The 22,102-nt window shown below is 45.3% G+C and overlaps 1 protein-coding gene across 3 annotated transcripts in view; it reads left to right on the top strand.

Annotated features, from left to right (window-relative positions):
• TENM4 (teneurin transmembrane protein 4) overlaps nt 1–22,102 on the top strand; it is a 493,982-nt gene that overhangs the window by 4,330 nt on the left and 467,550 nt on the right. For all 3 annotated transcript variants that reach the window (XM_074983382.1, XM_074983375.1, XM_074983367.1), the window contains exon 2: nt 13,903–14,172. In XM_074983382.1, the coding sequence (XP_074839483.1) occupies nt 13,903–14,172 (270 nt within the window). The remainder of the gene's footprint in view (nt 1–13,902; nt 14,173–22,102) is intronic.

The following is a 22,102-nucleotide window of genomic DNA, read 5'->3' as shown; positions in this document are numbered from 1 at the left end:
CACTCCCCGGAAGCAGCGTGGTTATGGAGCAGTGGGAGCTGGGGTCACCTTGCTGCACTTCCCTGCTCCCCACTTCCGGTGAGTGCCGAGGGGCACAGACCCCACTGCAGATGCTGGCCCTACAGCCCCAGAAGTCCCCCAGACCAGCTTGGCTGGGAAGAGGCGAGGCAGGGGCAAAGCATGGGCAGGGAGAGCAGGGCTGGGGACAGAGTGGGGTTGTTCTGGCTCTTCCCCAGGTGGGGGGACATGTGGCTGATGCCCTCTTTGCCCCGCTCCTCCCACCGCCCACCACCAGTCTCCTCTGTTCCTCAGACGTCATCCAGAATTTTGACAAGTGGCTGATCAAGAGTCTCTCAGAGGCCCAAGTAAAGAACAGCATCACATCCAAGCCACCTTCCACGCATTAGGCTGCCCACTGATAAATGAACAAAAGTCAAATCTCAGTACAGAGAACAGAGCTCATGGGGGCAGTGCTCGACTTGACCTGGTACAAAGTCTTCCTTCCAGAAGCTCCATTCCGGACAACGTCAGACCCGATATCTAAGGTTATGGCCCATCCAATCACAACAGCCCACCGTGGCAGGGCCTCCTGCCCCACTCTTCTTCCAAGGGGGCATGTCCTGCAGTGGCCCTCTCACAGCCCAGTCACTGAGGCCTTGTAGCCTCGTCATTCAAGTTCAGGCCTTAGTGGCTTAGTTATATATAGCAGTCAGGCCTCAGCAGCATAGTCAATATAGCAGTTGACGCTCCCCACTCCATGGGATCACTAGTGTGGGGTTAGGAGGGCCTGGACCCTCCACCAGACCCCAGCCCAGGGCCCTTTCAGTGTTGGGCGTGCCCCCAACCACCAGCTCAGTGGGGAATCCCTCCGAAACACACCAAGCACAGCAGGACAGCCTCCTGGCTCCCTGCCCCAGGCTACTTCCTACCCCAGTCCAGATACGCAGCACTGCTCAGTCTCCGGCTGCTGCTCCTCTGCAGACTTGTTCTCCAAGCTGCTGTTCCTCCAGGGCTCCTGCTGCTCCCCAGGCTCTTCAGCGAGGACAGGAGCTCCTTCCCCCAATTGGCCAGCCATGACTGATTGTCTCCTCTGGTTTGTATACCAGGGCTTCAGCTGGAGTGTGCTCGGCAGGACTCTCTCCGTCCAGGAAGCCTGGTCAGCGCGGGATGAGTATACCCTGTCACACCCACATTTGCCTAAACTCCTGAGAAATATGATCATGTGCACTTGTATGGTCTGCCAGACAAGGCTGCACATCAGGCACCTACAGATGTGTTTAGCTTCAGTGTCCTCACCAAATAGACACCACTTGAACTCAGTAGCCACTGTTATTCTTCGAGAGATTGTTCATGTGCATTCCAATGTAGGTGTGCCCGCACACACATGGTCAGTTGCTGGAAATATTTTCACCTAGCCAGTAGCCATCCGTCTGCTCAGGTCAGAGCAGCACCCTCTGGAGAGGTGCTGTTATGACACCCACTATAGGCAACACCCGACCCAACCCCCACTCAATTCTTTCTTGCTGCTGTGTCGGTTGCTGTAACTCCCTGCGCTCATGAAAGCAATCTCTTTGTGGTTAGCTGATAGCTATTAAGCCATAATCTGTTAGTAGCTGTCATTACATTTAAATTGTTTTTTTTCATTATTAGTAAGTAGTTAGTGTTAATTGTTTGGCTCTTAGAAGGCTGGTTGTTTCCCCCACCTCAAGGCCTTGATGCTGGGGCATGGGAAGGTATATCCAGGTTTTAAAGTCTGCATCAACTTCAGGAAGCACATGTCAAAGATTGATCCTCGCTCAGCTTGTTTGAAATGTCTGGGCGAGAGTTATCAATGGGTTTGCTGCCCAGTTTGCAAGACCTTCAAGCCAAGGACTCTGAAAAGTAGAGCTCAACACTTCCAAATTTTGTGAATGGAGGCAACTCTTCAACTAAAGAACTCCCTGTCCCCGGGGCCAAGCACATCCTCCTCTTTGCGAAGTGCCAACGCTGAGCTCAGCTGTGGCATCAGCAGAGGAGAAGGGGGTCCAGCACCATGATCAAGGGCCGGTAGCCCAGCTTCCCCAGAGGCACAAGTCCCAGTACCTGGTGCTTCACAAAAAGAAATGGCACAACAGGGGCCATTCTGCAGCTGCTCCTGAGTGCCGGGAGACTTCTCAGATGGTGTCAGGAGATGCACACCAAGGGCAGGCCCTGGATGGTCTGTCTTCCAACGCCAATCTGGATGTCCAGCTCTTGCTCTCCAGTGCAACTGCCTTTGGTGTCAGAAGCGTTCCAGGTAGTGCAGAGCCTTCTTCAGGTTATGGCGCCCTTCTCTCTGCTGAGGAGGAATCCATCCTTGAGGTAAATGCCTAGTCATCTCCCCTCTCGCGGCAAACCCTCCATGCTGGTGCGTCTGCCTATGCCTACAGCACCATTGGTGACCATGGCACCGGTGCTGGCATCCCATCCGGTGTTGACACAGGCACCATCAGGGCTGGCACCGCTTTGGTCTTCGGCCTTGGAGGTCTTGAGCTCGGAGTCTGATTGGTACCACTCCAGTTGTAGTAGGAGTAGCAGGGCTCGCTCCTCGTCTCGGAGGAATCGGCTTTCTTATACAGGACAGTGGTCCCTGCATTAGCAGCCAGCTCTGCAGTGGCCATTCAGGACTCTGTGAGTATATCACGAGTGAGAGGCAGTTCATTCACCCTGCATCCAGGGCCCCATCATTGGCATCAGCGTTGGGGATCCTCAGGTGCCACAGTTGTTGCCGTTAGCTTCATTGGGAGCCCCTCTGTGGGATGGTTCATAGGACTAGTTGCCCCAATGGCATCGACTTCATTGGCACCATCAGTTGCCTGGGGCACTGACCCTCTTGGCAATGTCATAATTTTGCCAGTTGCCCCCTCTGGCATCTGTTTATGAATGTCTATAGCTTGTGATTTGAAGACTCTTTACTGTGCTAAGTCTCACATCCATACAAGAGCCCGCTCTTCACATTTGTGTTGAAGATCTGCAGTTTCATCTTCGCAAATATTATTTGTGAAGGTCCTCCTGAAATCAAATGCCACAGTTATTATTCTTGTAGCCCTGGCATAACCCTTCTCACACTAGTTTGGTATGCTGCTATATTAATCAGTAGCACCTCTGCTACCCCTCCCATTCTGTCCAGACCGGATCTCACAAAACCATGGTCATTAATCCATCTGAAACTTGTGTTGCTTCACTTTTCTGAGTGGAAACTCCATGATTGAATCCAAAGGATCAAACCTGTTTGGAACAAGTTTGACAGGTCTTGCAGCAAATTAAGAAGCCATCCACCACTGATATATGTGGTTATTTCAACCCAAAGCTCTCGGTAATTTTATGCTGTGCGAGGTGGTGTCAGGAAATAAATCAAGGGACACGTGACCATCTGACCAACAGATGGCTGATGTAAACAGGACAACACAAGGGTGCTTTCACTTCAAGTTAAACTTTAGTCTCAAACACTTACACGTCTGCAGCAGGTTCATAAAACACCCCAATCCTCAATGGTTACTGAAGTTGGGCCAAGTTCCCAAGTGGCACAGTAAGTCTTCTGATGGCCAGTTTTCCATTTACCAATGCAGACCATAAGATGTGTCCAGAGGGAGAGTCCCTGAAGAGCCCCTCAAACTTTTCTTCTATGTATCCATTAGTATTACAATAACACATCGTTCAAAGAAAACTTATTAAGCAGTTTTAAAAGCTAGGCAAGAAATTACCTTCTGATCATCAATTAGCCAGATGTTTTTTCAGATATTGCATATCCTTAGCCTCTGACAGACACATCCCTGAGGGCCCATAAACAAGCTTCATGATTTCTAAATACATAGCTCAGCAGTTTCAAAAAAGATCCCATCATCAAGAAGCATGCAGGGTCAAGATGGCCTTTCTGTGGCACCTAAACACCTTCCTCTCTTGACGTGGTCATGCTAAGTAAGACTGCTGCATAGGCCCATTTATGGCCTGCTACCTTGCCTGCTTTTAGCGATAAGCAGTAGTGATTTAGGCACTGTACAGGTTTTCTAAAATTTCCTCCTTTCTCCAAAATTACCTACCTAGCGTAGTAGAAGCTTTCTCAATATGCTCATCCCAACTAGGCCATTCTTTGACTCAGTCTTCCCATCAGTCTATTCTGGGCTTCTTTCTCCACCTAAAACAACAAGGCAGGCCCTCACATCCGCCAAGGTGCATCTAGCAACAATTTTGGCCTTCTACTTGCCATAGGGTGGTAGGACAGCTTTCTCTCACAAGATTACTGTTTGCTTTCTGAAGGGATTAGAGAGACCTTTCCCTCAGGTTTGCAAACTGATTCTCCTGTGGGATTTGAACTTGTTCCTATGAGGACTCATAGGCCCTCCCTTTGAGCTGCTGGCATTGTTTTCTCTTTCTCTACTGCAAGGTCTCCTTCCTGATAGTGGCTACCTCAGCCAGAAGGGTCTCTGAAATTAGGGCCCTTATATCAGAACCATTGTACATGTTCTTCAAGGATAAGGTTCAAGTGCACACACAGACTCCAGCCTTCCTGCCAAAGGTAGACTCTCAGTTCCACAGCAACCAAGACATTTTCTTTCCAGTCTTCTTCACCAAGCTGCACAAGAAATCAGAGGAGCGGCAATTTCACACAATGGAGTTTAGGTGTTCCCTGTCTTCTGCATCAAGGGAACTAAGCCATTTTGCAGGTCTGTGCCTCTCTTTGTGTTAATAGTGAAGAGGACGCAAGGCCTGCTGAATAATCTCCTGTATTCAGGCATGCTACCAGGAAGAGAATGTTTCATTGCCTGTCATGTGTACTGCTTATTCTGTGATAGTTCAAGCTTGTTCAGCAAAACGTCTGGTTCAGATTCCAATTCAAGATATATGCAGGGCTGCAACCTGTCATCAATACATATCTTCCCATTCCACTGCCCCCATACCCAGCAGACTCCAGATGATGCCAGATTTGGGTGAGCACTGTTGCAGTACTCATATCGATGAGCTCTGAGTCCTCTTCATTGAATAGTGCTTGTGACTCACCTAATGTGAACTGGATACGGGCAAGCACTCAAATATTAAAAAGTGGCGACTGGCCTTCCGTAACTGTTGTTCTTTGAAATGTGTTGCTCATGTCCCTTCTGTGACCTACTCTTCTATCCCCGTCCCCCCATCAGAGTTAGCCTGCAAGGAGAAGCTGAGAAGGTGCTGAGCCATGTACATCAGCATAAAACCAGAGGGCTCTAAAATCAGCTGGACAAATACCACTGAGGGAAAAGTCTTTGGCAGGGATGCTCGTAGCATATACACACCAAACATGGCATGGGCATGAAGCACACCTTGAATAACAAATTAGGGAATGTCAATAACCATTTCATTTGTAAATCATCTTCTTTCTTTTCCTCTGTGCTTGAAATTTCCTATCTCCTTAGCTCTGTAAGTGGGCTGGTTAATGATAACAGTTAGCCTATAGCCTATTGGTTAAATCAGTGTAACTCTATTGACTGTGGAGGAGCTTTATTGATATACACTGCCTGGCTCCATTAGCTTGTGATGTTTTTGCTTGATATGAAAAGCCAAAGTGAATATTTTCTCGAGCTGGTCTGGACAGCAGAGAGGAGGTAAACATTTCAAACAGACCAAATAAATTAAGTAAATAAACAAGTCATCATTGATATTGTTATGCTTAAACGAAGCACACGAGATCTTTTGAAGGCGAAAAGGCAGCACGCCACCTTTATTGAGAATACAGCAGTAGCATATGCTTTTCAATCACGCACACACATACACACACCATGCACACAGTCCTGCCAGAAGATGTTATAGTTACCAATCCAGTGTCTGGATCAATCTAGTGGCGAGCTAGATCTATCACAGAGGGGGAGCAGGGCCTTGTCGGTCATGATCTGATGTCCTCCTGGAGTTGGTGGCAGGATGAACCGAAAGTCCAATGGCAAAGCACGCAGCTTTTATAATCCTTTTTCCTTGTTGAAGTTGGTGGAACCTGCTGTGTCAGTCTGTGACTGGTAGTTATCTCTCTGATATCAGTTGTTCCCAAAACATTTCCGAGAGGCTCATTTTGTCAATTTTTCAATCCAACCACTCCTGATACTGATGGTTCTTTCCTGATGTCCTGCTGAATCTATCTTCACCCATGCTTTGCTCCTCCTTGGCCGTCTGGCTTTAAGGATACTCTTTGTACCTTTATCTCAACACAGGCATTCCGCTTTCACACACGATCAGTGTTACAAGGACTTCCAAAGTACCTAGTATTTCAAGCATCTTGGCTTTGGCCTCCAGCATTCTTCTAATCTCATTAAGATGGGCACAATATTAGAAACTCTAACTTTGACTTACTAAACTAACTAAACCAGAGGCATATATGAAATGTTACAGGAGTACAATTAATAAGATTAACAAAAGTAATTAATAACAGTAACAAATTACTAAGTGTGTTAGTCTGTAACAATATAGTGTTGTAATACCAAATTTAGAATATGTATGTAAAGAGAATAAGGGTTTCTGCTGCAACAAATTGGTTTTAGCCAGATTGAGTGTGCCAAGAAAGCAAACAGCACAGATTAGCATAGCAAAAAATAGATCAGACCTGTATAAAAAATGTTTTAGATATTTATTTATCGTCCTTTTATTGACTTTCTGGAAAAGCCCCAGGGAAAGACGGTATTCCCTCAGAAATCCTCAGATGCACCAACGGTACCCTAGTTTCAGAGCTGCATGGAATACTTTGCCAATGCTGGAGAGAAGGCAGTGTACCACAAGATATGAGGGATGCTAACATCGTGACTGTCTACAAGAACAAGGGTGACAAAAGCAATTGTAACAACTATCACGGCATCTCCCTTCTCAGTACCGTGGGGAAGCTACTTGCACGTGTTGTTCCGAAGAGGCTCAATGTTCTCGTGGAGAGAGTCTACCCTGAGTCTCAGTGTGGGTTCAGAGCTGAACGGTCCACCATAGACATGGTTTTCTTTGTTAGGCAACTACAAGAAAAGTGCAGGGAGCAGAACAAACCTCTGTATGTTGCCTTCATCGACCTGACCAAGGCATTTGACCTCGTCAGCAGAAAAGGCCTGTTTGCAATTCTGGCTAAGATCGGCTGTCCCCCAACTCTGCTCAGCATTATTAAGGCCTTCCATGAAGGCATGAAGGGGACCATCGTATATGACAGATCCACATCCGAACCCTTTGAGATTCTCAGCGGAGAGAAGCAGGGGTGTGTGCTGGCTCCAGCGCTGTTTGGCATCTTTGCAGTTTTGCTCAAATATGCCTTCGGAACTGCTACAGAGGGCATCTCTCTCCGCACAAGAATGGATGGCAACCTCTTCAAACTGTCGAGGCTTAGAGCGAAGACCAGGGTGCTTACGAAGAGTCTAAGGGAGTTCCTTTTTGCTGACGATGCAGCTATTGCTGCTCACACTCAGCAGGAACTGCAGTCACTCATAACTCGCTTTGCGGATGCATGTGTGGAATTTGGCCTCACAACCAGCTTAAAGAAGACGCAGGTGATGGGCCAAAAAGTGGGTAACGAGCCATCTATCAACGTGCTAGACTACGAACTGGAAGTCGTCCATGAGTTCGTGTACCTAGGCTCGACGATCTCGGACAACTTGTCACTTGATAGTGAGATCAACAAGCGCATTGGAAAAGCCGCCACAACGTTCTCCAGGCTGATGAAGAGAGTATGGGCTAACAATAAGCTCACTGTACACACCAAGGTGCAGGTCTACACAGCCTGTGTTTTGAGCACACTGCTGTACGCCAGTGAAACATGGACTTTGCGCTCAAAACAAGAGCAGCGGCTCAACGCATTCCACATGTGCTGCCTTAGGCGCATACTCAGTATCTCATGGCAGGACAAGGTCCGCAATAGCTCAGTGCTTGAGAGGGCAGGCACCGCCTCCACGTTCACCCTTCTCAAACAGAGGCGTATGCGCTGGCTGGGCCATGTCTCACGCATGACGGATGGCTGAGTACCGAAGGACCTCCTCTTCGGTGAACTGGCGTCTGGAAAGAGGCCGAAAGGGCGACCTAAATTGTGCTACAAGGACATGTGCAAGCATGACCTCAGCGCTCTCTCTATCAGTGTGAACACCTGGCATTCACTTGCCTCAGACAGGCATGCCTGGAAACAGAGAGTGAAGGAAGCTCTTGTTATGTATGCAACTACCTTGGTGAAGGAAGCGAAAGACAGGAGAGCCCTCAGGAAGATCAGTGCCCGTGATACCAGAGCGACATCTGCCTACTGCTGCTCACAGTGCGGAAAGGACTGCCACTCCCGCATTGGATTGCACAGCCACAGAAGACGCTGCTCAAATCAGTCCAACTGGGGCGCAAACCTATGATCCCTCAGGATCGAAGGATGCCTACTACTTTTATTGACTTGAGTTCTACCAACTTAAAAGGCTAGGTTGAGCATCAAATGTGAAAATTGTTGTTTGTCATGCTGTTTGTTGCAAATAAATTTGATTTTCAGTTAATTGTAGCAGTCGTTTTTCATAATTGTTGAGTTGCTGATGCCAGAGAGCCTCACTCCAGCTGTGTACGATGTGTTTTGAGGTGAAGTGTGGACTGTTACAGGAGGAAGAGGAACTTGTGCTCATTGATCGGTGGGACTGAAATCTGCAATGTGGAGGCCAAAACAAAAGGCTCAACTGTCTTGTGAGGCCTAGTGTAGGTTTAATCCTGACTCCAGGGTCTGGACCAAATGTAGAACTGATTGATTGGAGAGGGGTGATACAGGTACATCTGCCTTTTCAGTTCAAGTTCACTTGCTGCTGAGGCTGTGGGTTGGGAATGGATGTCCTCTAATAGGATAGCCCAGCAGTGTTACGTGGATTTATTTATCACAGGCTTGCTCTGTGCTCTCTGAGCTGACTCCCAAGGTTTGGTGATGCATATGAGCCAAGAGTATCCTGGCTTGTCGGCTCTGTCAGAAAGATTAATCTATTTTCGTTAATTACATAGGTGTGAAGTTCACAATCTTGTACTCTGAGCATTCCAGACCACAAGGCATGAGCAAGCTGAGCCACAGTTTTCTGTCTCACTGAAATGTGTCTTCTCTGCTTTTGTTTGGAGCTAATGTCAAGTTGGTTTGTCACTCTGTCTCTTTTTGTGCACCTCCCATCCCTCTTCCCACGGGGGCTCCATAGCAAACAGAAAGAAGCAGATGCTTCCCTATTAAGAGAAAAAACAAAATGCCAGCTGCCTGTGGTTAGTGGATCATTCACTGTACAGAGGTTATTGCGGGAGAAATTATGTATTAGAAAGGGCCTTGTGCTGGGCCATCTCTGCTGCAGCTGTAAGCCACAAAACCCAGAATTCAGCTTAGAATTAGTTGTACTGGCCAGTTTTATATAACATCAACCGGTGGAAATTTTGAGGGAAATCGCTAGCTTTAATATGGCCATAGTGTTTGGATGGGAGCAAAACTCAGCCCTGGATCCAAAGTCAAGGTTCAGAGTGGAAGTTGGTATCTCTCTAATGAGCAGAGACCGAAATGCCCCTGAAGATAATGGTTCACAGTTGAGATCCAGCCACAACTCTCTAGGTTCATGTTTTCAAATCACTGTAGAAACAGTTAGGAGCTGGGAACTCCCATCTGAACTGGAGTCTGCATCTTGAGTTTAGATAGGGGGTTTTGGTCTTAGCCCATCTTGATAATCAAATAGAAGGAAATGGGTTTTTCTGTCCCAGTAATCTTCTGATGGTGGTTTTCTAATTCAGTGTGCAAACTATGCCCCATAAGAGTTTAACATCATACAAGGTGCGCTATGCTGCAAAAACAAACAAACTTGGAAACAAGCCCCAAAGTCTTGGTCAAGTGACGTGGACTCATGGGACTTGCACTATGTGGCTAAAAGTAGCAGTGTAGACGTTCTCACTTGGGATGAAAACTGGGCTCTGAAACCAGGTGGAAGGCAGTGGAGAGGGGAGTGTCTCAAGGCCTGAGCTTCAGCCTGAACAGGGATGTCCACACTATTTTTAGCTCTGTGGTGTGAGCCCCCACAAGCCCAAGTCAGTCATCATGGGCTCTGAGACTTACCATTGCAGAGTTGCTGGTGTCTGTTTTTGTTTTGTTTTCTTTTCGTGGTTTGTTTTCTCAGTGTAGATGCTATGATGCCAGCAGACAAGGTATGGGCTCATGCCAGAGCCCCAGGCTAATTCATTCTGTGGTAGTATAGATCAAATTGTTAAACAACCAATACGCTTTTTACATTTAAACTTCATGAAAACTAGTAGGATACCACTTGCATTGCTTTCATGTGTCTGTATCCCATTGTAAACTAGGAGGAAATATTTACATTTTATATCCCTCTTGTAACTAAATGAGCTATCCAACAAGAAGGAAGCCTTGTGGCATGCAAATGAAGAATTTTAACCAAGCAGTTCAGAGCAAGTGATTGTTATGTGCAATGATTGACTGTCAAGTCAAACACTCCAAATGCTTTACTTACTCCATCATCAAAAGAAAAGCCCCCAGTGGCAGTGGTGACACTGTCAGCTTGTTTTCTATGAGAAGAAGCTGTAAATATGTATTCAGGGAAAGAGACGGCATCTCCTGTCTGTTTGGACTGTTATAGAGAAGTTTACTGGAAACAAAGTGGAGATTCCCAGAAACAAAAGATGTTGTGGAAACTGGCAGTTTTTGCACCACTACCACACATACAAAATTACAAACTGTGACTCACCTGTGCATATATTTGACCTGCTTTGGCCTCTCTGTACAAGTTGATGTGAGGCTAGTCTCTTGGGGCTGGGAACGACCTGATGTGCTATGATTTTACAAGTGACCATTATCATAAAGTTCAGTTTGTCTGGGTAGGAAGATAGGCTAGGAAGTCTAAGGGAGTCATCTCTGACTTGATGGGTCTGTTGATGCCCCTGTACACCACGACATTCCTCTACACCACGAGGAAGAAAGGGATGTGTCGGTAGAGGGATTTTTTTTATGTCATTTGCCCCATGTGGGTGGGTGGCCGGCCAAATGTCAGAAGAGCCTCTCCTGATAGAACTATTAGGAAAAGGTATGCAAATACACCGTGCAATTTGCATATCTTTTGATGACAGTTCTCGGCAATCTAGACACAGCCTATGAGAATCGCTTTGCCCACAAATGTAGTTCAGTCACACCTGAGGTGAAATGTAGCTCTATAACGGTGCATAGCAACTAAATGTGTATCCATGTGAAACGAAGAGAGGTTAGTTCAGCAGAATATAATTACCCAAGTCAGAGTTGTCCAAGACATGGGGACTAATGTCCCTTACTGGTCCAAAACATTCCCTGAATCCATCAGATTGCAGCATACTGTCAAGCGGAGGCAGGGATGCATTGTGTCTGGTAAATGCACAATGCAAATACACCCATTCACAGGATGCCAAAGTCTTTTAAAGTCATTGGATTCTGAAAAAGAGAGTGTAAATTAATAAATGCATGTGGATTAGAGTGGAGCCAGTAATTGCTCCTCTAATTGCTCTCCCCAGCTTTTCACCACTACTTTCTCAACAGAGTGCTGATAACTGAATCCCCATTCGCGCTGCCAGGGACTGATTATGGAGCTCTGCAGGTAACTAGACATGAACTCAGGAGTCATTTCCAGGTTATATTTTTAGCGAGCAAAACAATTACATCTATTTGCAGCCCAATAACCTCTGCCGTGACTAAGTCAGAATGAATAAGCTTAACTAGGCTGAGAGGGGGTAGCATTTGGATGTGAGACCTTGGCAGGAAACCTAGGTCCCACAAGATGTGGTTTCAGTGGTTCAAGAGTTGGCACAATCACCTCTGAGACACTGATGAATCAGTGCCCCAGGATATTCGACAGTTCTGGAGTTGACCCTTCTTAGTGGATGTGGAAAATTAAAATCCTAACTACTGCTGATCAGTGAATGTCCCATGTTACTTTCCCCAAGAGCAGATGTGCTTGGTGAAAATCTGCTTTGTCTGGTTATATTCTGTCTGTCTTAACACCCCTCTACACATGCACACACATACACACACACAAAACTGGATACATTTGGTTGAGGCAATATCACCTACTACTTAGAGGAGAGGACAAATAGTTGGGAATTGTATCACTGTGTTGCCTTGGGAAAGTCATATAACCTGTCTGTTGTTTCCCATATTTGTATAATGGGATATAATACTCCTCAAGGATTAACTAAGCTGGAATTTGTAAAGTATATTGGAAGGCACTGTAAAAATAGGGTGTGGGATTTTTGTGTAGTTTTGCTGTATGCTGCCAAACAGCTCTCATTCTTTGTGTTTGCTCATTTGCTGGTTCGTTGACAGAGGATGAGGTTTTCTGATGGGTAAGAATGTGAACAGGTTTATGCCTTTAAAGTAATTTGCGCAGGTGTGGTGAGCATTGATCCCATTTTACAGGTATGGAAACTGAGCTACCAAGTGTTTAAGTAACTTGTCTGATGGCACATAGGAAGTCGTGTATCTGACGAAGTGGGTCTTTGTTTTTGTGGATACAGAGTAACATGGCTACTCCTTTGACACAGGAGGGTTGCCATAAAGCCAGGTAGCAAATCACATCTTCCAAGACCCAGTGCTGTGCTTTAACACAAGACCATTAACATGATCCAGCCTGTCCTGGACATAGTCTAAGAGTGAGTTAGTAAAGATTCCAAGAAACCAAAGGTGAAAGAAATCAGTTGCAAGAAATGCCAGCACCACAACAATCCTCACAAGGGAGAGTATCAAAAATAGTTGGTGTTTTTGTTACCATAATGATTCATATTAAATTTAGGGCAAGATGGTGAAGACACATGTGCGTTTCACTAGTATTTAGAAGTCACTGTTCATTATACCATGGTGTACAGTCAGATGTTAGGGCTAATAACAGGTGGTAATAATAATAATAACAACAACAACAACAACAACACTCCTCAGTTGCTGAGTGACTTTGCTCATAGTGATTTTCATATTCATAATACTGTTCAGACACTTCATTGAATCCTCACAATATTTGAAGTGAAAGGCAACGCCCATCATCACCATTCTGCAGTGGGTAAAACTGGCTCAGAAGGGCCAAGGCTCTCATTTTTGAAAGTAGCCACGTTCGGTGCCTTAATTGCTGCCTGGCTGACTTTGAAACGTCTAGGGCCTGGTTTTCAATGGGAGCTGCTGTGTTCATCACCTTGGATAATCAAGATCAAAGTGCCCCAGCTCAGGCATCCAAAATTAGGAGGAAGTTTGGAACATTTGGGCCTAAGCTGTTTGCCAAAGGTCACACAGCAAGTCACTGTCGAGTAAGGGATTAGCACTTAGGAGTCGATATTTCCTGCTCTTGTGCTCAGAGCACTTGACTGTAGAATCATAGATATGTGGGTCTGGGAGGGATGTCAGTAGCTCATCCAGTCTAGACCCCTGCCCTAAAGCAGGACTAAGTATTATCTAGACCAGGGACAGGCACATTTTTGGCCTGAGGACCATGTATGAGTAGGTGAACTGTCTGGTGGTCCATTGACCCAGCCTTCTCCCAGTGGCTCCAAAGGGGCATGTCCAGGGGCCCCAGCCAATTTGGGTACCCCAGAAAAATTGGCACCCCTGCACTGCCATCAGCTCTGACCTCCAGTCTGGTTTTCCAGCTGGGGAGCAGCAGGCATAAGGGGGCAAGCTCCTGATCACACAATACCAGCTGCAGCAGTGGGCATAGCTGGACAAGCCCCCAACCTTGCTCCCAATGGGAACTCAGGAGCCAGATGAAAAGGTCCAACAGGTTAGATGTGACCAATGAGCCATCATTTATGCCCCTCCCCCTGATCTAAACCATCCCCAACAGCTTTGTCTAACCTGTTCTTGCAATCCCATACCATGTCCTTATCCATGAATCATTCAGATGCTGGACAGAAGAAATAGTCCAGTTCGGTTCAACACCACAATGCTGTGTTCCTTCCTAGGAGCCAACTTCTCTCTGCGAGAGCTGGGCCTCGACGACGTGACTGCAGCACATGGGACTTTATACAGGACCGATATTGGGCTGCCTCACTGTGGCTACTCCATCAGCACTGGCTCAGACGCTGACACAGAGGCAGATGCTGTCATGTCACCAGAGCACCCGGTGAGGCTGTGGGGACGCAACACTAAGTCAGGCCGCAGCTCCTGTCTCTCTAGCCGAGCCAACTCCAACCTCACGCTCACCGATACAGAACATGAAAACACTGAAACTGGTAAGTGACAAGTCCAGACAGGCCTTCACAACCGCCTCTCCTAATAGTGCAATTTTAATTTCCCTTGAGGTTTGATGTAACTAGGAGAAGGGAGGACAATGTTCTTAATCATCCCATGGCATGGCTTTTTGCACTGCTGTTCAAAATATTCATTAATGCATTGCTAGAACGGCTCCTGCTTATTCACCTCAGAACTGGCGATCAGTAGATGGTTGTATAGTACCTATCTGATCTTCATGGGAATGCTGCAGACAAAAGCATTGAAGTCTCCCCTCCCTCCATGCTTACCTCTTGTGAAGTTTTTGGACTGATCGTTTTCCTCCCTTCCTGCCTGGTTCCTTGATAATAGCTATGTGGCTTATGTAAATGGATTGGCTGCTTGCTGATGGAAGCAACTGTGAAATATGTTTAGAGACTTTTCATTTGTTGGAACTCAAAACTGAAGGTCATGATTCTTTTTCACAAAATGTTGTAGCCTTCTGTCTCCAGCTGCTGAGACTCCTGTGGGCTTGGCTGGTGTGGGAACTTTTTGCTCAGCAATTCTGCTAGTCTTTGTGGAAAGCAGAGAGTATTTTTATACAGTTGTGGTTTGACCCTAGTGTTCACACAGCCCCGTGCCTTTGCACTATGATTTAATTGCTTCATCTTAATACAGTGGCTGTCTCCTAGCCGCTCCTTAGCTTGGGCTCAGCAGGAAGGCTGACATGAAGTCACTGTATTGTTTGCTCTCTTTGTGTGTCTTGATACAGTATGGCAGGGACAAATTATGATGACTTTTACTCAAGAAACCATGAAATGGTAAGGCGTATCTGCCTGGGTGTTTTTCTGTGTTTTTCTCCAACAAAATTACAGCTGAAGCCTATTAAGCTTTTGTTAAATGATAATGATATATGTTAGACAAGGTTCAGAGGTAAACAGCCCTCTGTTAATGGGATATAGGAATGGTTTGATAAGTTTTTATTCTCTTTACAGTCCTTTTATTGACTCCTTCAGTTCTTCATTCTCAGCAGAGTCACTCATTGGGGCAGACCAGCTTTTTCAGTGGAGTGGCAAAATCTGCAGTTTTAGTTCCAGCCTTGCTGTTATTATCTAGTGTTTGCTAAGTGATCTGTATAACTGTTGGATGACTTAGGGGATCTTGACTTGGGACACCTTGTTAGGTCTTTTTAAATAAACCAAACCAAACCCTGGCACCCTAGATTCTCTTGAGGTCTGGTCCTTGTATTGCATCCCTCATCATATTATTTCAACAGTTATGATCCTATCCTTCAGCTTTCTCTTTTATTCATGCCCAATCAGAAAAGCAAGCCACTGAATTTTAGTCTTTTTCACAGAAACGGGAGGAACTACATTAGCGCGATTTATGTCATTAGCCTTCTACAGTGTTTTTCCGCAAACTATTTTAAAAAGTGAGCCCAGGCTTCCATAACATGGTCTCTGTTGGTGCAAATGCAGTGTTGCCCATGTGAATCACTTGCATATGAAATTGTTACACCTTAGCACCAGTGCCTACACTGGTAGGATTTACAGTCACATACGTCTAGCTACATATCTACCAGACCACCCTAATTTCCAGGCTAACTACAAGCCGAAAATGCACACAAACGGGTTATGTGCATGTGAAACCCACACAGCTACTGGGCGTGGTTCACTGTCCCATGTAGTGGCACCTAGACCACCTACACAGAGAACGAATGAGTCTCCACGTTAGCCTTAGTGGAGAGCCAGTACACTTTTAGCTCACACTGTAGAGGCACTAAGCTCCAGAGGTTCCAGATTTGAGTCCACCTGTGAGTGGTTACACAGGTGCATGCTGTTACTTGTTTGTTCAAGTAAAAGTGTGTAACACTTTCACAAGCAAATGATGTGGGTCTCTAATGCCGCGGTTGCAGACATGGAAGTTGGCTTGGGGTCATTTTAAAAATTTGGTGTAGAAAATATGAAGGTTGCTGATTTTTCATTTTTGGCAACTGGGCTTCTCTATCCTCAGCTATCAACTGGCTATTTTGAAAAACCCCAGCTTTGTAGGAGAAAACTTTTAGAGGGCATGAAATGTGCACAGCAATGTAACACAATGGCTCAGTTTACAGCATACCTTTATTAGTCAATATTAATTGTTGATGGTATTGATAAAAGCTATAGCCTTTAGCTGAACTCAATATGGACTTTTATGAAGCTGCCATCAATAGCAGGTTTTATGGGGTTCATTGAAACCAGTTTTTCCATTGAAGGTTAATATCAGCCTTTTTATGTTCATTAATTATCCAAAATAAATAAATAAATAAGCAATATTGACTTACAATGTTTATAGATCCAGGCCTTCAGGGCAGGTTTATAGTTAGGCCATAATTGAATTTTTGGAACATGAAAGATTTGATTCTTCACATCCACATGGTACAGAGAAATAGGCCTACACCAGTGTCAGTGGCCTTTTGAAAATGGCCTTGAGGAGAAGACTTACTTGGCTAGTGACTACTACCAGAATCTATCCTCTTGGCCTTGGCAAGACAGTTGCAGTGGTGTTGTGGAAGTGGCATGTGTATAATCATCAGCATACATTAAACCACCTAGTCTGGCACGAGGCGTGAAAAACCAAGAGGTACTGTGACTCAGCTGGTCCCATTCTTTTCAGGCAGGGGAATGCATTTGCTAGATGAAAGGCTTGGCTGCTCTGCAAAGTTAAACTCAGCTATTGTAACTCAGCTGTTGCCTCAAACTTGAGACCTATCCACACACAAACTCTTAGCTCAAGTGGTGGTTTTCACTCAGATTGGCTGACCCGTTAGGGGCACATGCTACAGTTTGTGTTAGAGCCACTCCCTGTGAACATGATCGGTGTGTGCTGTTAACTCAGTGCAGCTCCAGTGTTATTTTCCATTGTGGCTGCTCTCACTGGAGAGGTATCAAATGAAATGGAGAGAACTCAAGTTAACTCTACTGTGAAGACTGAGCTTAAAGTTGTGGCTTTACCCATTCCCTGCAGCACATCCCCAGCTTAGTGATGTACCAGCCTTCCTGCTGCTGTCTGCCTCAGTTCCATGGGATGTGCTATAATTCCACAGGTCTGAATCCCAGGAAACTGGCACCCAGTGAAAGACTAGGGCTTAGCAGTTCAAGCTTCCCTGAAGGTTAGAGTGCTCACAGTTTATCCCCAGCCTTGTTCTGGCTTATTTATACCTGGCCCTGCAGATTTCTGTGACCAGCATCTGATGAAGTGAGTCTGTGCTCATGAAAGCTCATGCTCAGAACTTTTCTGTTAGTCTATAAGGTGCCACTGAACCCTTCGTTGCTGTTACAGATACAGACTAACACGGCTACCCCTCCGATACTTGACACAGTTTAGGTGTAATGTCAGGCAGTGCCAACATACCTCTGATAACCCCAGAGGATCTACGCTGAGTTCAGCATTCGTGTCAGTGAGAGAGCAGTCATGGAGTCTGTGGCGCACATCCAACAAAACCCTAATAAAGTGCATTTTTCATCTGAAACATGTGACTAGTCCCAATCCTTGATTGGGGCATAAGAGATGAAGGGGCACTATTTTTCTGGATAGCAATGGGAAAAGTTTGAAGTACTTTTAGAGATTCCCTTCCCATTAGGTGGAAACCACTTCTTGAGCATAGAGTATTTACTGCTTCCTACAGCACATTCTGAGCAGAATTACACTGCACTGGCTGATAACATTTTAAAAGACTTCTGGTGAAAAGGGACTTCCATTGTATTTTAAAAGTACCATTTTTTTCAGCCTCTGGATGTTGCAAAGCAGTCCACATAAATAAGTAGGGCTTTTTTTTTGGCCCTTGGATTTAGTTTTGTCTCTGTGTTCTCCATGTTAGTCTCTAGCAAGGTACACACTTAGTTAAACTTGGGAAGGAAAGGGAACTCTTCTTCATTAACAGTACCAGTCAGCAGTGATTAATGTCATACATGTGCAGAGTGTAGCTGATGTTTCTTTGATCATCTTATCTGGGGGACAGTGTTTGCAGCATCAGGAGGCCAGAAGGAGCTCACAGACAGGATGAGTAACATCAGATGACGCAGAATGGTTCAACAGAGCCTGACACTGTGCAGAACCAACCACTCAATTATGATCTATTGTACAAAGGAATTATTATGCACTGAGGAAGAGGTACAGTGAAATTATCTTGTCCCTTGACTTAGCGAGGAGTACAGATAAAAGTCTTAGATTCAGACACCCTTGAACTTTGGAGGATTTCAGATCCAGGTGTGTAATTTGTGTCTATATGGTACCACAGGACTTCTTGTTGTCCTGGACCCATCACTATTGTATTGTTCTTTATTGAAGATAACACTTGGAAAATTTAGAAACATGTCATGAAGCCAGTGTGATAATTTTTTTCCTCCTAAAAACACTGCACATAAATGATTTGTTCACGAAAAGCAGCCAGAAAAACACTGTTGGAGCTCAAAGTCCTACATTTAAATGGAATATAGTTTCATCAATGCTGTAAAGCATTTCTCTTACACAAGCTCTTTACAATGCCAGTTCTGTTCAGGAAGGGTAGATGAATCGCGAAGTTTATTTAGCTTTTCACTCCATCAGTGAAATTGCTGATTGGTGTCAAATATGATGAGGGTGGTTATAGTGATAGGGACGCTTACTCTTTGGTGACAAAATTAAGAACTCCAATTCATTCCACACAGACTTTCCAACGCCCTTTTGATAGAAATTAGTTTTCATTCAGTCACTTCTCAATGGGGTTGCATTTAAATGAACTTTTTGAAACTCTCATGAAGATTGGTCAGACAAGGAACAATTCTGCTCTCCCAGCAAAATGTTGCTGGTGAAACAAAGAAGGATATTTTGCTTTCCCTTAAAAACAGATGGCTCACTCTGCTTGGTTGTACTAATAGAATTTTGCAAAACTGAGTTTCACTGAAAACTGAGACGTGAAAATTTTAGGTAGCCCAGTCACCAGTTCCTTGAGCCAAGTGGTCACTACCCTGCACTTACTTGTTTAATCCAGTAGGTTGTTTGATGAAGTAGGAATGAATACAGTTTTTGTTAGTGAGAGTGCCTGATGAAAGGAAGAATTAGAGGCCCTGGCACAGTCAAATTAGTATGAGGTAGTTGGAATAAAGGATACTTGGTGGGATAGGAAGGACAGACAGGGGAGAAAAGGAGGAGGAGTTGTGCTCTATGTGAGGGAGCAGTATGATTGCTCAGAGCTCCAGTATGAGGAAGGAGAAAATCCAGTTGAGTGTTTTTGGGTTAAACTTAGAAGCAGACGTAACAGAGGTGATTTTGTAGTTCGTGTCTGCTATAGGCCGCTAGATCAGGAAGATGAGTAGATGAGGCTTTCTTCAGGCAGCTAAGTCAAACTTCCAAATCACAGGCCCTGGTTCTCATGGGATACTTTAATCATCCGGACATTTTTTGGGAGACCAATACAGCAGCACACAGACAATCTGGGAAGGTTTTGGAGAATGTTGGGGATCACTTTGTGGTACAAGTGCTGAAGGAACCGACGAGGAGCCATGCGCAACTTGACCTGCTGCTCACAAACAGGGATGAACTCGTAGAAGAAATAGAAGTGGGAGGAAACCTGGGCTGCACGACCATGAGATCATAGATTTCATGATCCGGACAAAAGGAAGAAAGGTGAGCAGTAACATACAGACCCTTGATTTCACGAGAGCAGACTTTGACTCCCTGAGAGAACGGATGAGCAGGATCCCTTGGGAAATGAAGATGAAGGAGAAAAGAGTTCAAGAGAACTGGCAGTATTTTAAAGAAGTCTTACTGAAGGCACAGGAACAAACCATCCACAAACCATCCCGCTGCATAGTAAGAAATGCAAACATGGTAGGCAACCAGATTGGCTTAACAGGGAAATCCTTAGTCAGCTTAAACTCAAAAAGGATGCATACAAGAAGTGGAAACATGGACAGTTGACTAAGGAAGAGTATAAACATACAGCTGGAGAATGCTGGGCAGTAATCAGGAAAGCAAAAGCACAATTGGAACTGCAGCTGGCAAGGGATGCGAAGAATAACAAGAAGGGTTTCTACAGGCATGTTTACATTAAACAGGTTATCAGTGAAGGTGTGGGACCGTTACTGGATGAGGGAGGTAACCTAGTGACAGATGATGTGGGAAAAGCTGAAGTACTCAATGCTTTTTTTGTGTCAGTCTTCACAGAAAAGTCAGCTTCCCCATGACGGTCTTAGACAATGCAGTATGGGAAGGTGGAGGGCAGCTATCTGTGGGGAAGGAACAAATTCTGAGCTATCTAGAAAAAGTAGATGTGCACAAGTCCATGGGTCTGGATTTAATGTACCCGAGGGTACTAAGGGAATTGGCAGAGGTCATTGCTGAACCTTTGGCCATTATCCTTGAAGACTCTTGGAAATCAGGGGAGATACCAGATGACTGGAAGAAGGTAAACATAGTGCCCATCTTTAAAAAAGGAAAGAAGGACAATCCAGGGAACTATAGACCGGTCATCCTTACCTCAATCCCTGGGAACATAATGGACGGAATCCTCAAGGAATGCATTTTGGAGCACTTGGAAGAGGAGGAAGTGATCAAAAGTAGCCAACATGGATTCACCAGGGGCAAGTTCTGCCTGATCAATCTGATTAGCTTCTATGACAAGGTAACAAGCTCTGTGGACATGGAGAAGTCACTGGATATGATATACCTTGACTTCAGCAAGGCTTTTGATACAGTCTTCCACAACATTCTTGTCCATAAGTTAAGGAAATATGGATTGGATCCTTGGTCTATAAGATGGATAGAAAGCTGGCTTGATGGTCGGGCCCAACAGATAGTGGTCAGTGGCTCAAAATATCTGGATGGCTCGGTTCTGGGGCTAGTGTTATTCAACATCTTTATTAATGACCTGGATGAGGGACTGGATGACACAAAGCTAGTGGGAAGAGGTAGCTGTGTTGGAGGGTAGGGAGAGAATCCAGAGTGACCTGGGTAAATTGGAGGACTGGGCCAAAAGAAATCTGATGCGGTTTAACAAGGAGAAGTGTAGAGTCCTGCACCTGGGGCGGAAGAATCCTCAGCATTGTTATTGGTTGAGGACCAACTGGCTCAGCAGCAGTACGATGGAAAGGGACCTAGTGGTTATGGCAGATGAAAGCCTGGATATGAGTAAACAGTGTGCCCTTGTAGCCAAGAAGGCTAACGGCATACGAGGGTGCATTAGGAGGAGCATTTCAAGCAGATCTAGAGAAGTAGTTGTTCCCCTCTATTCAGCACTGGTGAGGCCACATCTTGAATATTGTGTCCAGTTTTGGGCCCCCCAGTATAAAAAGGATGTGGATTTGCTGGAGCTAAGTTCAGCAGAGGGCAACAAAAATGATTAAGGGTCTGGAGCACAAGACCTATGAGAATAGGCTCAGGGATTTGGGCTTGTTTAGTTTACAGAAGAGAAGACTTAGGGGTGATTTAATAGCAGCCTTCAACTTACTGAAGGGGAGCTCTAAAGAATAGGGTAAGAAACTGTTCTCAGTGGTGTCAGATGGCAGAACAAGGAGTAATGGTCTGAAGTTGAAGAGGGAGAGGTGTAGGTTAGATATTAGGAAAAACTACTTCACCAGGCAGGTGGTGAGGCATTGGAATGCATTGCCTAGAGAGGTGGTGGATTCTCCATCCCTCGAGGTTTTTAAGTCCCGTCTGGACAAGGTCCTGGCTGGGATGACTTAGTGGGGGTTGATCCTGCTTGAAGCAGGGGGCTGAACTAGATGACCTCCTGAGGTGCCTTCCAGTCCTATGATTCTGTGATTCTGTGATATGAAAGGGAAAATGTCACAGACAAGAGTTAGAGACAAGCTTGTGTATGACTCCTTGGTGTTAAAATAAGAATCAGAACTATATTTTTTGTTTAGTTATCAGGAGTCTGCTCCAAAGTCCTGACCTTAGTGCAAAGACTCCTTATTGACTTTAGTGGGCTTT

The sequence above is a fragment of the Carettochelys insculpta genome, chromosome 1 (assembly GCF_033958435.1).
Source record: "Carettochelys insculpta isolate YL-2023 chromosome 1, ASM3395843v1, whole genome shotgun sequence".
In the NCBI taxonomy this organism is placed as follows: domain Eukaryota; kingdom Metazoa; phylum Chordata; order Testudines; family Carettochelyidae; genus Carettochelys; species Carettochelys insculpta.
The sequence above is the reverse complement of the archived record's forward strand: the minus strand, read 5'-3'. Positions and strand labels throughout refer to the sequence as shown.